Source organism: Betta splendens, chromosome 17 (assembly GCF_900634795.4).
Source record: "Betta splendens chromosome 17, fBetSpl5.4, whole genome shotgun sequence".
NCBI classification, from domain to species: domain Eukaryota; kingdom Metazoa; phylum Chordata; class Actinopteri; order Anabantiformes; family Osphronemidae; genus Betta; species Betta splendens.
In genome coordinates this window covers 15,882,114-15,898,185 of record NC_040897.2, presented here as the reverse complement: position 1 = coordinate 15,898,185, position 16,072 = coordinate 15,882,114, and the positions used below count along the sequence as shown (strand labels likewise).

The 16,072-nt window shown below is 51.8% G+C and overlaps 1 protein-coding gene across 1 annotated transcript in view; it reads right to left on the bottom strand.

Moving 5' to 3' along the window:
• The window catches only part of LOC114844145 (partitioning defective 3 homolog), a 116,346-nt gene that overhangs the window by 29,718 nt on the left and 70,556 nt on the right, over positions 1–16,072 (bottom strand). The window contains 7 exon segments of the mRNA XM_029131259.3: positions 2,144–2,272; positions 6,502–6,745; positions 7,146–7,376; positions 10,263–10,307; positions 11,290–11,438; positions 11,717–11,903; positions 15,188–15,335. Of these exon segments, the coding sequence (XP_028987092.1) occupies positions 2,144–2,272; positions 6,502–6,745; positions 7,146–7,376; positions 10,263–10,307; positions 11,290–11,438; positions 11,717–11,903; positions 15,188–15,335 (1,133 nt within the window).

Genomic DNA, 16,072 nt, shown 5'->3' with positions numbered 1-16,072 from the left:
AATCATTTCATAAACGGATTGTGGGATCAATAAAGTATTTATAAGTGAGAAGAAAGAAGTAATGTGTGTTTTCGTCTTGGAGCTGGGTTCGTGTGCGTCTCCATTGTGACTAGTCCTTGGTGACTACCATCAAATCTTTTCAATCTATTCAGCTTTTCTGCGCCGCCTCCAAAAGCAAGCGGGGAATGTGTATTCAGCAGAGTGTTCCTTTAAAAACACTCTTTATGTATGTCAACATGACGAGCACTTAGACACAAACGTGGCTAAAAACGTCCCACAAGCACAATTACGCTGATTGAAAAGGAGCAGGAAGGAAAATCACACTTGTCCAAATCGCTCCCCTCTCAGTCCCAAAATATTTATGCAAGGAAAGCCCTGTTTGGTTTCCAACGAGCAACCTTAACGGGAGATGAAAATACACTCGGCACGAAGGGCAGATGATGAAGAAGAGAGGGGGAGGAACCTGGATAAAACGGGAGCAGAGCATAAAACACGACAGACAGGACATAAAGGAGCACAGGAACGGCAGAATGGGACATTAGGGTGGAAGAACTGTGTTTGACGAGTGACCTTTCTGCCACACTGAGCCAGAACAATGGTCCATTATGTGCTATTGTAGCCGCTGTGTAATAAAGCTTCCTCCTAGAACTATTGCTGACAACTGATGGACCACAGTGAAAGGCAGGAAGTCCATGAAGGAGCGAGTCCGGCTGCTGGAGAAGCGACGGCGCTCCAGCGCTTATGATGCACACACCTAACTAGAACTCATGATTTACAGCCCGTGACCTTTGTGTGTTTTTGCCTCTTCAGCTCAGAAACACTTTCCGTACAGATTACGTTAACCAATATAAATGATGGAAAGAAGTTCTGTCCCCCACACAATCGATGCACCGCGTGAACTGTCTGTGTGGATTTATTCGTCTGGCCTGGGATTAGAGAGCACCGGGAGGAAATCCATCCACCCAGTCAATCACAGCTGGATTAAAGTCAGCCTCCGGCCCGGCCCGATCGATAGGTGGCTCCGCGGCTGAACCCGGGGGGCAGCGGGGCAGGACGCCGCTAACGGGACGCTTGTCCAGCACCACAGGCCCACATCGATAGCAGCGTATCAGGTGCTGGTTAAAGACCAGCAGGACGCGCCTGGGGAGCGGCCCGGCCCGGCCCGAGTCCAGCGGCCCGGCACAATTCAGGCTCCACATCAGAACAAACTGGGCTCCCACGCAGGAGCGAGACCGAGGGTAAATCTTTTAGGAGGAGGAGATGTGTGTGAAATAGCAACTAGCACCGGCCTCCTGCAGCTGCACACAGGTTGAAACCCATTCTAGCTGCGCAGCTCAGTAAACACTCAGCGCTGCTTTTGATGCTGCTGAATAATGGATTTCCATATCAACAAAATATCTTTTAATTACACAGGAAACAAACACAGCTTTGGAAAATCCTGCAATACATCAAGATTAAAACTTTCAAAAGGCAAAAAACAACCTCCAAAGACAAAAAAAGACACGTTAATCTCTTTAATCTATGACTTAATCCAGCGTCGTGATGAAACTGTAAATCTGCAGAGAAGGTGCGTTTTCAGTCCAGAGCTGGTCCAAACTAGCTGCAAACCCAGTAAGTGCATAAATTCATGCGTCTTTGACATTTGAGGACACGAAATAAGAGGCTGGATTAACATAGAGGGGACCGCGGTGAACCTTCTACAATATACGGCCTAACTGCTGGATCATCTGACGTGGCATTTGCGTTAACCTTAAGCCAATTAAAAATAAAGACGGGGCTATTATCATATTATTGGACTATCTGCTCCACAGGCATAAAGAGAGAATTACAAACTACATTTTCATAACGAGCAACTGTGTGCAGTAATGACTCCTGCCCCTACACCAAGAGCATGGAAATTAATTAGCCAGCAGGGCTGTAATGGCCCTGGCATTTATGAACCGCCACCAACGCTGGCACCGAGCCGCCTGACATTTAGTCTGAGGAGGGGGCGCAGGAGCGCCGTGTTTGGGCCTCCGAGGTTCTGGACGCCAGCGTGGTAACAGTCAATCATTATAACTGGTGTTTTACACATCTGGAACACTCCTGCAAACAACAGTGGGGTTTACGGCCTCTAACCACGTCGGGGCTCGGCGGCGCTCACCTCTCCTGCTCCAGCCTCATCTTCAGCGCCTCCTCCTCCGAGACCTGCGTCTCGTCCGGCTTCCACTTGCTGGAGCCTTTGCGGTCCATCTTCTCCCCCGGACGCTCGTCCTTTCGATGCTTCCCGAACCTGAAACACAGCAACACGTGTGATCGCGTCACGTCGTCTATTACTGCAGCGCAGCAGCGGATAAAGGTTCTCTCAAAGCGAGCTGCCGCCTCAGATCTGTGATTCAGCATTCAGCCCTCAGACGAACCCTTCCAAAAGTACTTCACTAGTTCAAATGCATTCAGTTGGCTTAAAGTTGGGCAGCGGTAAACGAGGAAGGCGTAGACGCGGCCCATCACAGTAATTAGATTCATGCGCTGAACAAAATAGGAGCCACTGCAGAGATATTTCAGCATGATTGACTCAATATAAAGCTGAAGCCTGTTGAAGAAATGACTTTGGCACGGCGCTCGCTTCCACAATGAAGCCCCGTGATTATTCATAGGGAAATTGGTCCGCAGAGAATATCTACGACTTCTAAAGAGAGAACGCAGAGAGAAACCAAAGAGGTGTGTGTGTCCGTGCGCCTGTGTTTTAATGAAAGAGACAGAAGCCATTGAACACAAAGGGGGAAAAAATGAACACGCTGAAGAGAAAGTCAATGAATCAGACAATAAAACTGAAAACTAAACTACGGCCAAGAATACAAAGACAAACTCAGAGTGTGTGTGTGAAGGAAGAGACAAAGGAAGGTGAAAAAATAAGATAAAAAGACAGCGGCGAAAGTCACCGGATCAAAAGAACGCCCGAGACAGTTAAAAAAGTGTTGGAGAACGAGTCAGAGGAACAACAAGATCCTGGATGTGAGCGATGAGCATGGGAACGAAGGGAAACCAGGAGCAACCAAGTAAATCACAGGAGGAGGAGGATGGAAATGTGCAGAGAAAGACCGACGCCGAGAGGAGAGATGAACGACAAACGAACAAGGAAACGGCAGCAAAGTCGTTCTCATGTGGCTCTGGACACGAGCACGAGCAGCCGGAGCATGAGCGGAAACACAAAGCAGAGCGAGCAGCAGGACCGGCGGCGTTGAACCGGCGGCGTTGAACCGGCGGCGTTGAACCGGCAGCCTCGAACCGGCGGCGTTGAACCGGCAGCTTCAAACCGGCGGCGTTGAACCGGCAGCTTCAAACCGGCGGCGTTGAACCGGCGGCGTTGAACCGGCAGCCTCGACCGGCGGCATTGAACCGGCAGCGTTGAACCATGCGGCCTCGAACCGGCAGCTTCAAACCGGCTGCTCGGAGGTCACGCAGCAGGAAATCGTCCCTGGACGGAACCCTGTGCTGCCGAGTGCAACAGACAAAGAAGAAGAGGCGGCAGCAGGAAGGAGGAGGCTCCATTACCTGATTAATTTAACTGCGGCTGTCTGAGAGAGTGACGGCTCACCATTAATGCTGAGAGCAGAGGCCATCGATCACCGCGACAGACGCTCCACACTTTCTCTCTTCACGCCACTAACTTTCATTAACGGCCCCTTAAAAAACAGCCCGGCTCCGCAAACACCAACACCGACGCCCGAGATTTATGACAGAATGAGAAAACTTTGAAGAGGCGACAGCGTATTAACCACGGCGCCGGCGCCTTTATTAATCTCGCGTCCAGGCTCGGTTGGACCCGACTCGTCCCGTCAGACACACGCCATCGATAAGGAGCATCAGCAGCTTCTGAGGCCTGAAAAACTCCTAATTGTCAACGAAGCAGCAGCTGAAGCTGTTACCGGCGGCCGAGCGCCGAGGACAGAGCTTCAAATCCAAGGACGAGAGCCGAACGGCGGCAGGAGAGTCCAGTCAGGTTCTGTGGAGGAACCGGCCCGACCCACGGAGGAAACGGGTTCTGCAGCGCATTATTACAGCAGCACCAGAGACAGGAAGCTGGTTCCACCTGCAGACACTTCACAGGAACCAGTGCAGGGTGTGATTCATTTATTTGCTGCTTACGTTTTATTAAACGCAGGAGCGATGCATGAACTTGATTTGGAAACTGGAGGATCTCCGAGGTCGAGCGAGGGAGCGAGTAACACGACGAGATGCAGCTTCTCCGTCCAAAAAAGCCAATTAAAAACCGCGTGAGCTCCATGGAAGCGAGCGGCAGACGGCGCGCGGTCGGCGGCCGTCCTGCGTCAGCACGGGCTCCAGGTTCAGCCGTGTTCTCGCTTCATCACAGACACAGACGCGCAGTAAAACCACTGCAAAACGTGTGCGGCTCCACTTTCTGGGCAGCGAGCGCCGCGGCCGATGCCAAGCTGACAGCCCGGGCGCTGGTTCCGAGTCCAAGTGATGATCAGACAGAGACTGGGCGCTGGCAGGCGGCGCCGCTGGTGATGAGGCTTTGATTGGGAGCGAGTGTGAGGCCGGGGACACGAGAGGGTCTCTGTTGATCACAACACGCTGCCGGACTCGTACCGACGCCACCGGGCGCGTCCACGCCCGGAGCCGCTCCATCGCCGCAGCGCCGTTGTTCCCGGCGCCAACGCACGCATCCGCGTTCGTTTCATCCTGACATGTTGACACTGACACGAGGGAAACATGTAAATTACGATGCCTTATTTTGCACATATTCACTGCGAAGCGCCCGCTGCCGAGGTGTCTGCTAAGCTGTCGCTCCACACATCACCTGTCAATCACGCCAGGCGTTCTCCGCTAATAGTGACGAAAACGCCACATCCAGAAAAATAATCTTCCTGTAGGTGAAGTAAGTGGCAGTTACATAGATGAACTGTGAACGGGGAAATTTTATATTTTTGCTTTTGAATAAATCTCAAGGTATTTGACATCTGGGCTCCGTTAATCAGAAGCATTTGTGGAAATTTTTAAAAAAATACAAACTGTTTCCTTGGCCCAAACGGCAGCAGCCCTGAACATCCCATAATATAATATCCACGCGTGCAGCTCCGTGTTTCCAGACTGCAGGAGCATATCTGGGCCTGCTGCTGCTGCTGCTGCTGGTTAAACCTTTGGTATTTATCCAAAGGAATCTGCCTCCAACATCCAAACAACTCACCAGCGCCTCAGTGAAGTGTCTGTGCTGTCCGTCAGGCAGCTGAACACACCAGCTCCCGCCTCATCGTTAACAAATCTGAAATATTGTCTGTATCATTTCCTGAGCCAGACGCGTCTCAGCAGAGGAACGTGCAGACATAAATCCCAGGAGTGCGGCGTCAACGCAGACGTGGCATTTCTGCGGATTACCCCTTTAAGTTGATTACGCGATCCAGACTCCACACACACAGATGGGCCGAGCAGATCTGGTGTCAGGGTTCTGCAGCACGCAGCTGTCTCTGCCAGTAAACAGTGGGCCCGGATCAAACAGGCGCTCGGGCCGGCTTTAATGGAGCACAACTGATGGGGCCAATATTGAGCCGATCGGGGCATGAGGACACTGATGTTACGACTGTGACACCAGTCGTTACGATGTGGGAGGAGAACGGACCTGGCACTGAGATCTGCACCACGTCCGCGTGGGCGGGAGTCGACCACACTGACAGTTATGTGGAGTTTGTGCCGCTCCGTGATTCCACAATAAGCGCCTTTAGGCATCTGTGTGTGTGTGTGTGTGTGTGAGGTCTGTGCTAATTAGTCCAGTGTGTTCGTCCATGTGCATCCCATCGATTAGACTCACTGTCATCGGAACCTGGGATTCACCTGGGTTGAATTAGTGTTTTCAAGGAAAGCAGATTTAATGTGAAGCTGATCGTAAATCCAGTCTAGATGCTGCTTGTGATGTAGGTGAATGACAATCACAGATGAAACATCTGCTTATGTGATGAGCATTCTGAGAACTGAATGGAGGAGCATCATCAGCAAACTTGTCCTGTGTTTGTGACAGCGAAGGGTGAAGACTTGTGAAAATGATGCAGAAAACAGAAACTTGTAAACACCGAAGCATCAACTAAATGTGTTTTTTATGATCTGATGCAACCGGCTCCAAAAACGAAGCATTTCCAGGAACAGTTTGGCCAAAACCTGATCTAGAAACATAAGTGGAGCCTGAACTGAGCTTATTGAGTTTCCACCAGCACAAACAGACCTTTCTACTGGAACGAGACGGTTTAAATAAAGTTTGAGCCACGTGCGTTTTGACAGGTCACAGTTGAGCTCAGCCTCCAGCAACGCGCAGCTCATTTCTCTGTTTTCTCCTCCTGTCACCATTACTTTAGTTAATGTGACGTATGGATATATTACGGGCCTGGAGGAGAGGGGGCGGATCAGGCGATCGGGACAGAGACCAAGTCCAGTCGCTCATTTAACAGACGGGTCCGATATTTAGCTCATTCACTTTCACCACAGGAACACGTGAGCTGAAGGTTTTACCTGAACATGTCTCCGAGCCCCTTCAGCATCCCCTTCTTGGCTTTGCCCTTGTCTTTGTCCTTGGCTCCGTCCTGCTGCTGCTGCTTCTTCTTCCCTCCCTTGTCTTTGTCCTTCTTCTTCTCCTCTTTGCTGCGGTTGGTGCCGTTGACCAGGGGCTTCTCGCTGCCGGACAGCGGCGTCTGGTCGGCCATCGTGGACACGGAGTCTCTGCCCGACCGGGAGCTCTCCTCCGTGTCCTCCTCCACTGCAGCAGGAACAAGGGTTTAGTCACATCGGCACGAATGCTTCATAAATGATAGTTTGTTTGTCCCCAGCAACAACTTTTCAAATGACTGTGACTAATGTGCGTGGTCTGATCTGTCCCCGTATCGACAGCGTGATGCATTCGAGCCTGAGGCCATATGCCGATGCCACAAGCGGAGATAACATCAGCCACCAGGCACCGAGCATTAGTCAGAACCATGTCACAGACGCCGCATCATCAGCCTGAATGATGATCCTCTGCAGATCTGCCGCGTTAGTGAGCTTTTAGCTTATTATTGGCATTCAAAGGTCAGACGTGCAACGGTGGGAGTTCAGGGACGGGACCCTCAGCGGGTGGACGGGGGTCCTGGTACCGTTAAACAGCAGTCAGGTGCACTCACGCGTCTCCATGCCCTCGTCGTCCTCCTCCGTGGCGGCCGGACGGTCGTACGACTTGTCGATGGCTGCTCTGAAGCTCTCGTTGCAGCCCCGGCCCCGGATGATGCGGGGACGGGGTCTGTGGAAGGGGAGGTCCCCGTTCAGCGTCACCTCGGCGACCGCCGTCTGGAGGCTCTCCAGGGAGCTGGACTTCTTCAGACCGAGGGACGGTCCCACTTCCTTTGTGGAGGAACCTGATGGGAGGAGACAGAGGCTGTAACTACGGCTACGCTGCCTCTCATCTGACCACCGTTTCCTCCTCAAGTTCTGGACGCGCTCAAACTTTTAAGCAAATAATCCTATAAATATACAACCTGGACGCACGTCCTTCATGTTACCTTCAACACAGAATCCTGAGAGATAACGAGCATCGAGAGGACCGAGCTTTTCAGCACAAAACAACTGACTAAGCAGCGCGACACACATTTCACAGCTAGGCCTCCTGCCAACTTCCAATGACCCACGACTGGAGCCAAGTATGACCTCAGAGTCTTCCCAGGGTGTCCACTTTCATTTCAGTCGCTGCAGCACTGAGTCATTTCAACATTTTTAGGCGATGGACTCTTCCTCCAGGCGTCACCGGCCTCTGAGCTGCTGCGTTTCTGTGCAGCTCTGGTCCTCGAGCATCTGATTGGCTCAACACACGATGCTGGCAATCAGCAGCACCGCAGGTTCCCATTCACAGACAATAAAAACTCCCAGGCCTCCAGTGGCTTAAGAGCAAAAACATTCAGGCTGAGTGAAAACAGCCCAGAGGATAACAAGCCCCTCTGACACTCACCAACACTCAAACCTGGGTTGTGTGTCACCGAGCGCGAGGCCAATGCACATGTACACGTGAATTCCCCCTGATTGACTGCTGTATAAATTTCATTACCGGATGTAGCGCGACGGAAAATAACCATCAGCAAAGTAGGAGAAACATGACAGTTTAATTAAAGCAGGACTATTCATGGAGGGCGCGGCGCCATACGACAGCTTTCAGGCTCAACGTGAGTACGACTAAATAAGAGGACGGCGATAAGGTGGAGAAGATGGAAAGTGCTGATCTTCTGGGTGGCGTCGCGCTGGAGGTGACACATGAACGCGTGATTCCATCAGCGCGAGGAGGAAAGAGGGAGACATTTAAAGTATCCAGAGAGCGACTCGAGATCGTAACTAGTGCCCAGGAAACTGTCACGCTCCCGTTCAAGCAATATTGTGCGTTAATAATTATTATTGGCAGGACTATAACATACTTGGCTCCAGTGAAACAAAGGGAGCTGCTCGTAAACATCAATCAGTGCAAATACATTCAAATTTATTCACATGACCTGCCAAAACGGCAGAATAATCTGAAGCACTGAGTCTGGAAAAAGGCTTTTCTTGCAAAATGTCTCATTTACGTTGAGACTGAGAAAAAGAAGAGACAAATAAAATAAATAAAGTGAAATTGAAAAGTGAAAACACGCAGCGAGAACAAGCCAGCGGGCCGGCGGCCTCCCATTCATTCTCATCAGCCTGTCCCGTCCTCTTAGCGTCTGCCGGGCCCACACCCACTCCATTTAAAGGCTTCGCCCACTGCCATTCACTGCAGTCACACTCCAGCGCCGACGCAGAGAAAAGCCTCCTTTACGGATCTGACACATGGCGTTTGGCTCCAAACATCAAAAACTACTTCTGATGGTTTCAAAAGACTCGACTTTCAAACAACCTGCCGACGAGCTTTCTTTGGAGATTGTGTTGTGCTCGGTCAAGTCTGCGTCCACAGGCGGCCGACCCAAACAGAACCGGTCCCACGTAATCCACTGCACTGGGACTTCAGCTCAGCGATGAACACAGCTGGAAGCAGCAGCTGGAAGGACTCAGGCTGTACCTAATAAAGTGGCCCATGATGAGCTGATGCCTTCAGACAGATACAAAGTAGAAGCTCAGTAGAAGCTGCTCTTTCAGTCAAACCCAGGACCATCGAGTCCCAAAATGAATTTAAACGGTGCAGAACGTGAATCTGGCTGATTTACGAGGCGTGTGAACGGTGGAGGAGGAGGTCACAGCGGAGCGTCCGTGTCCAACATTTGGCAGCGCCGTGTCAGTACCAGACGTCTGCCGGGCTTCAGTTTCACCAGGACCATGGGCTCAATGGGCCGTGGCTCATTTATGCTCAGTGAGGAGTGCACGGCTCGAAACGCGACACCGGGCGCCTCCTCAGTCAAAACAACGCTCACTAGAAAAACAGGGGGAAATCTATTAGGCCTGAACACCAGGGAACGGGCCCAGTAGAACCTTCCCTCTGCTCAACGGGCCGCTGTTATTAGAACCTGAAACACGTTCTCAAATCACATGCAACAACCAGCTTTGACTCGGCTTCACGTTAAACCAACAGCGACCGTCATTTTAAGTGACTGTGGATCTTTGTTTAATAGATTTAATCATACGTCAGAAGACATTTCCAGCGCTTACATTTAGGTCTTGATGACTTCTCTCCTACAGGTGACGGATGGCTTTACAGATGGAAGGCTCCTGAGGCCCCACCGGAGCCTCAGGTCCTGATGCTTTGTGGACTAACTCTGTTCTCGCTTCTCTTCTGTGAACCTGTTTTCCGCTGCTTTCGGAGTCGGACCTTCTACACACTGGACTTTGACGATGACGGATGACTGGCGGTCGGCTCGCTGCCCTCACCAAGGACAGAGCCCTCGCTGCTCCAGACGCACGTGTGCCACAGTCACGTGAGGCCGAAGGCAGAAAACCAGCGGCGACGCTGCTTTTACGCCACATTCGTGTTCAGGACTCAAACTAGCAACTGTCCCATCAACGCGTTAAACAGGTCAAACACCTGCATCAGAGCCTCACAGTCACAGAAACGACGCCAACAAAACCCTCTCATGAGGCCGATCATCACAACTGGAGGCAGCAAACAGCAGCAAAGTAACTGGAAAACACAGCCAATCAGCTCCAAGAGCCCAGTGATCGAATGACTACATATAATGTCTACGAGCACAAGCCTGCGAAGCCTGGCTCTGTCTAAGCACCGTGACCCTCGGTCCAGGCCCTAGAAATGCAGCTCAAAGCGTGAGGCTACGTTTCAGTGAACCAGTCCTTACCTGTGGCGGTCTCGAGACGAGGGGTGAGGTTAATCTCGTCGGCTACTGTTAAAGGAAGGGGGAGGAAAGAGAGGAGGGGTACAGACATTTGGGGGTCAGTTAGTGCTCATCACATCCCGCATGCAGCATCCAGGTCGAGCTGCAAACATCACACAAGGCTTCATCTCATTGAGGATCGGACACCATGCAAGCAGAGGAGGTGTGGTGCTGGGGGTGAAGAGAGGCTCGAGGATAGCAATCAGACTTGTTGTGATATCAACAAGGCACCGAGCGGCAATCTTGTCAGGAAGATTAGATATGATTATAGAGCGAGTGCGAGCGGAGAGAATGTTGCAGCCAAAGCAATCAGCGACTGTTCGAAGCCATTTCAAGGTGAATCAACAAAGTGAAGTTCTTGACTTTGGCAGGAGATGCAGAGTCTGTTTTCACACAAGGAGGCGAGGAGGTGGAATACATTAAACCAGAAGGAGGTGGTGGGAATGGAGGGTGGGGGCTGCAGCGGGAGCTCAAGGTTACATGAGACCTACATGAAGCGCCGTGGACTGAACGCTTAAACGCTCGGCTCGGCGCTGGAGCAACGCGTTCATGGACCACAGCATTTTACTCTGATCATATTTAATGTTGCAGGAGAAGCAAACTAGAGTCGACATGTGGAGGAAAACACAGCACTGATGTCAGCGAATGACAAATCTTCAGGCTGTGGAAGGACAAAATAGCCTAAATGATTGATTACGACGCATTAGAGTAACGTCCTATAGCTGGAGTGGAAGCGCAGCGTCCACGCTGAGGAGTCAGATGCAGAAATGGAAAATATCCCTGTGTTTGTGACTGATGACGAGCAGCCGAGTCAGTCGATACATCCATCAGGTCTGTGATTAACCTGGAAACGACTGTTCGTTACCAGCATCATGAGTCGGACGGGAAAATATATATTTGCTAGATATTGAATTAAGGTGAATGGAGTGAAGGAGGGCAGTGGAGCGGCTCAGAGGAGGAGGAGGAGGAGGAGGCTGCAGCCTCTTCATACCTAGATCCATGCTCTTCGACTTGCGCGTCTTGATGATCTCCAGCTGAGCGGCGTCTGCAAACTGCTTGGTGCGTTTCTCCGACATGCTCTGACGCCCGAAGCCCTCGCGCTGGAACGTGATGTCCGGGTTGTCGTCTGGACTCAAGGAGCTGGAGGAGGGACGCGGGGAGAGGGGGGAGATGAGGGGGGAGAAAGTTCATGATCAGAAGAAAAATCAGGAAAATCAAAGGTTGAAAACTGAGTGAAAGTGAGCAGAGACTTCCGACTGAGGCCGTGTTCAGTCGCAGCGCAATAAAAACACACCACAGCCTCCGACGCGGAGGAAACGCTGCTAATGTTACGCTTTTATAGGTGAACATAAATAAACACACGCGCCCGTCCACAATTAAAGGCTTCCACGGAGGCCTTTAAATAGCAGCGGTCCCACCTGTCGTTGTGGCCGGGCAGCTCCTGGGCCCACGCCGGCGGCACGTCGGCGGCGAAGCCCACGTCGTCGTGGGAGCTGGAGGACGACTGGTCGGAGAGGTGCGGCGGCAGCAGCGGCGGCCGGTCGTCCTCGATGATCACCGTGTCGTCCTGCGGCATGTTGACGGTGGGCGACAGCTGGTAGTTTCCTGCAGGAGACGGGTTCGGGTCAGGAGCGTCACGTCCACACGTCCGGCGCAAAGCTCTGAGTGTGAGCAGCAAACCTGGCAACCTCCCATTTAAACAGCCCAAGAAATAAACAGCACACATGTGGCCTGAGGATATTTCCTCCATTAAACCAAGAGATTATTGGGAAAAGACTGACATCAAAAACGCTTGTAAAATCTGAAAAAGGGCCGTTAGTTACTCGGTTCTCTGAAAAACAGCCTCAGCAATGGATTTATTTGTGACAAGCAGCAACAACAGTATCAAGCGTGAGACTGCAGCGACTGTTTATTGGGCCGAGGGAAAAAAACACGGGGCAACTTCAAACCACACAGCATATTTGAAGTCTAAAAGCAGAATGAAACTGCTCCTGGATAATCAGCTTATACCAAAGTAGAGTTTGGCAGCACGCACAATAGTGTTCCTGTGTCAAAACACTATGATTAATTCAAGCTGTGCCCTCACAAATAAAGATAAAAACTTGCCTGTGCCGGGGCGAAAAAAGAATTAAATAAAGCGCTCCCTTTCTTCGCCTGTGAAAAGCTGGGCTTAAAACCCCCCATTGATATGCAGAGCATGACTCCTGTTTAATCTCTATTTCTGAAATTGGGAGCACGGCGTTAAAAACAGAGCAGCGCCGACGTGTGAAGTTTGTTTGTCTTTAGAAAGCGAAGCCCTGCAGGTCGCAGCCAGGTTGAGGAGGAGCGCGGCGGTTCAGGAGGGAGGCGTCCTGAAGGGGGGGGGTGCTTCCAACAGCAACGTGGTACCACATTAAACTTGTCCGTGCAGGACTTAATTCAACGCTGGTCCTGGATCCTGCTTTGCATCAAACACCAGCATCGTATTATTGCTGCATCTCAGAGGCCGAGGTCCTGGAGTCAACCTGACACAGTCACGGCTCCGTGCACCTCCGCGTGCACGGCTCGACCCCGGCTGCATTAAGCACAGTGTGTGTTTGTTCTCTCAGGCCTCCTGCTGCGTGTGTTTATTATTGGCTGTGAATCCGGGAGTCGGGGTGAGTCCTCCAGCTCAGCACGACCGCTGCTCGCTCTCAGACCACACACACACACACGTGCACACAACCACTTAATACCATTTCCCTAAGCAGCCCAATGCGCAACACCGAGAATCCCATCAATGTCACAGTTTGAATCACGGCAGCACAATCAACTGGCAGCTACTGAGTAGAAACCCAATGGATGTGTCAAGTCGCTAGCTTGGTGAAGGAGGGGGAGAAAAGCCTCTTTGTTTTAGTGCCAGTGCCCGAGGGCAGACTTCCACCTGCAACAATAGCACTGCCATGTGGACGGAGCATCACCTGAGAATCAAACCAATAAACACATTATCTTTCCCAGTGGCCGTAATAATTTGAGACTGAGCGGCGACGGAACAATAGGTGGCATTTCATTTGCGACTCTCAGGGAAAGGCTATTATTAGCGTCTTTGTGCAAACTGCCGAACACTTGGGGGCAAAGGGGGAGCACAGAAAGCGCCTGAGGCCAAGTCGTGGGACACAAAGATCCTCGAGATGGAAACGCAGACAGCAAGACATGAGAATAACACAGGGCAAAAGACGAGCAGAGGAGCCATTTCCCCCTCTTCTCATTTTGTGATGTCTTGGTCTATTTGCATAATTAGTAAGGAGGTTATTGCCAGGGATGCTGGGCCTTGAAAGCTGCTGGCCTGAAGGAATAATTAGGCCGTTCTCTTATCCCAGCATCTTCAGATTGGAAAAAGCCAGCGAGTGATCTGAGAGAGTGCAGGGGCCAGAACGCGGGCTCGTATGTTCTGAATGGGAATGATGTTGTCTTCTAAGAAAGCCGAATGCATCATTTATGCTCTGAGGCACCCTGACGACCAGAGAACACACTGACTGGGAGCCCCCCCCACCCCCCACCCCCCGGCGTTCGCACACAGGATTCACATCTGGAAGCTGCAGCTCTCGCCTCCTAAGAGCAACGGAGGGCAAAGTCCACAGACTCCCTGCACCGACAGCAGACGCATGGACGGCTCCACCAGGCCTTCATATCAGCAAACCTGCAGAGAGGAGCAAATCTGCAGCTGATAAACACATTCAGCCTCCACCCTGAGCCGGCTGACCTCTATCCTGCGCTGAGCCCCCAGAGGCAGATGAAACGGGTCGCGTGAGGCTTTAATCCCTTCACTACCTGTCCAATCTCACTCTGACACAAAACCGCAGGACGTTCTGGATAAAGTGTCTCTTGGAAATGTCACGGGTCGAACGAGCAGCAGGCAGAATCCACACAGGAGTTCGGTTCTGTGTCTCTGGGTCAGAAGAGATGACGAGAAACAGGCTAATGCGGCCACTTGTCTGTGGAAACTCAGCAGGCGGTGTCACTGATGAGTGACAGAGAGAGCCGTCGCCATGACAACCACCAGGTGGGTTTATTTAAGGCAGCGGTCGTATCATCCTTCCCGTCGGTGGCTGAGCAAAGGCTGAAACCCTGACGCCAGCCGCGCGCTGAGCCGCTTCTCCAATAAACTCTAAATTAAAACGCCCGAGTATTTCATTTACAGGTGCAGTTACTTGTACACGAGCAGCATTCAGCTGGAGCTGCAGCCCAGCGTCTCCGGACCCGGGTCCAGGCTGAGCAGGTTGGAGGTGTTGTTACTGAGATAAAGCCTCTAAGCTGTTCTGCGCGTATCCAACCTCCAGCTCTTTGATGTTCGCTGCCTTTTTCTCGCTTTACCTTCTCTTTGAAGGAGTGTGTGCACTTTCCTGCTTCAAATCTGCAGTTCATGACACTTTCAAGGTTCAGCTCAGCTTTAAATTCACTTTTCTTCTGCAGCTCTGGGCTCCTGTCCGTCCTCTCCTCTGAGGCGCTAACGACACGGCCTTTCCAGTCGTTTTATGCGCTGTCCAGGTTCTAAATCGCTGTGAAGAAGCAGAGCTGCAGCTCGTCTTATTTAACACGATCGCTCGCTGTTCGCGTTGCTCGTTACGCTGTTTGTTAAGCATGAACTTCACCTATTAGCACTTCAGTCAATCATCGCTCTCACCGTTCTCAGCTCACACTAACAACAGTATCACCATCAGCCAATTTGCATGGAGGACAAAAAGTCACACTCTCACATTATGTGGCACTGATTACGGAGGCAGCGTCAGAAGCAGCTAATAAAAAGAAAAGAGAAGTGAGAAGTGTGAAAAAGTAGTTGAAGTTTCCTGACAGAACAGCAACAACGTCACGCACTCGCGGTTGAGGCACATGCTAACGCTGAGCAGTGGTCGCCCCCCCCCCCCTCCTACCGATGGTGCGCGGCATCAGGCCCTGCCGCGGCATCAGGTTGTCGTCCAGGCCCTCCAGGCCGTACAGCGAGTGGGAGATGCGGCGCTCGTGGTCGTCCAGCGGGCTGCTCAGGGTCTGCGGGGGTCCCGGGGGGCTGCCGGGCGTCTCCTGGAGGCATCAGCACAATTACAAACATCGACTTCAGTTGGGTTTAAGCGGTTCGATCGGGAAACACTAAAGCAGAAGTGATTGGTGAGCGCCGTCGCCCTGAAGGGAAAACTAATCGTTGTCTTTGCCTAAACATGACCGACAACAAGTCAGAACGGGCTCGGAGGGAACCGGGACACAACACTGCTAAACGGGTCGGGACAGAGCGAGGACAGCGCTCCATACTAATGCTAGCTGTGTAATTACCAAGTTAAATGAACATGGATTTCCCATCGACTGCGAGGCCGTAAACCTGCAGACGCTCCGCTCCCGCTGGAGCCCGTTCGCGCAGCAGCATCTTCACATCCCCTCAGGACCCTCGATGACACTTTTTTGTTTGCTGGACAAATAGACCATTTGTTGGCCCTGTCGCCCATAAACACATGTTTACAGCCTGGGAAGGTGTGTGTGTGTGTGTGGGGGGGGGGGGGGGAGTTGGACCGGCTGTTTGTCCACCGGATCGTTGACCGTATTGATCCACTACGGTTCTGCGTTAAGCGCTGACGCCGACCATCGCTCTTTCCGTAAAGACCACCATCATAGCCTGCGTCGCATAACGAGCGATAACACTATCACACTGCAGTCGATACCGGAGCCAAATCGCACCCGGCCACTGGAACTAGCCGGGCCGGGATTCCATTTGGGAAGAAGGTCTTTGGCCAACGAGCCTTCGAGTTTACTAAATGGCTGAGGTGCTG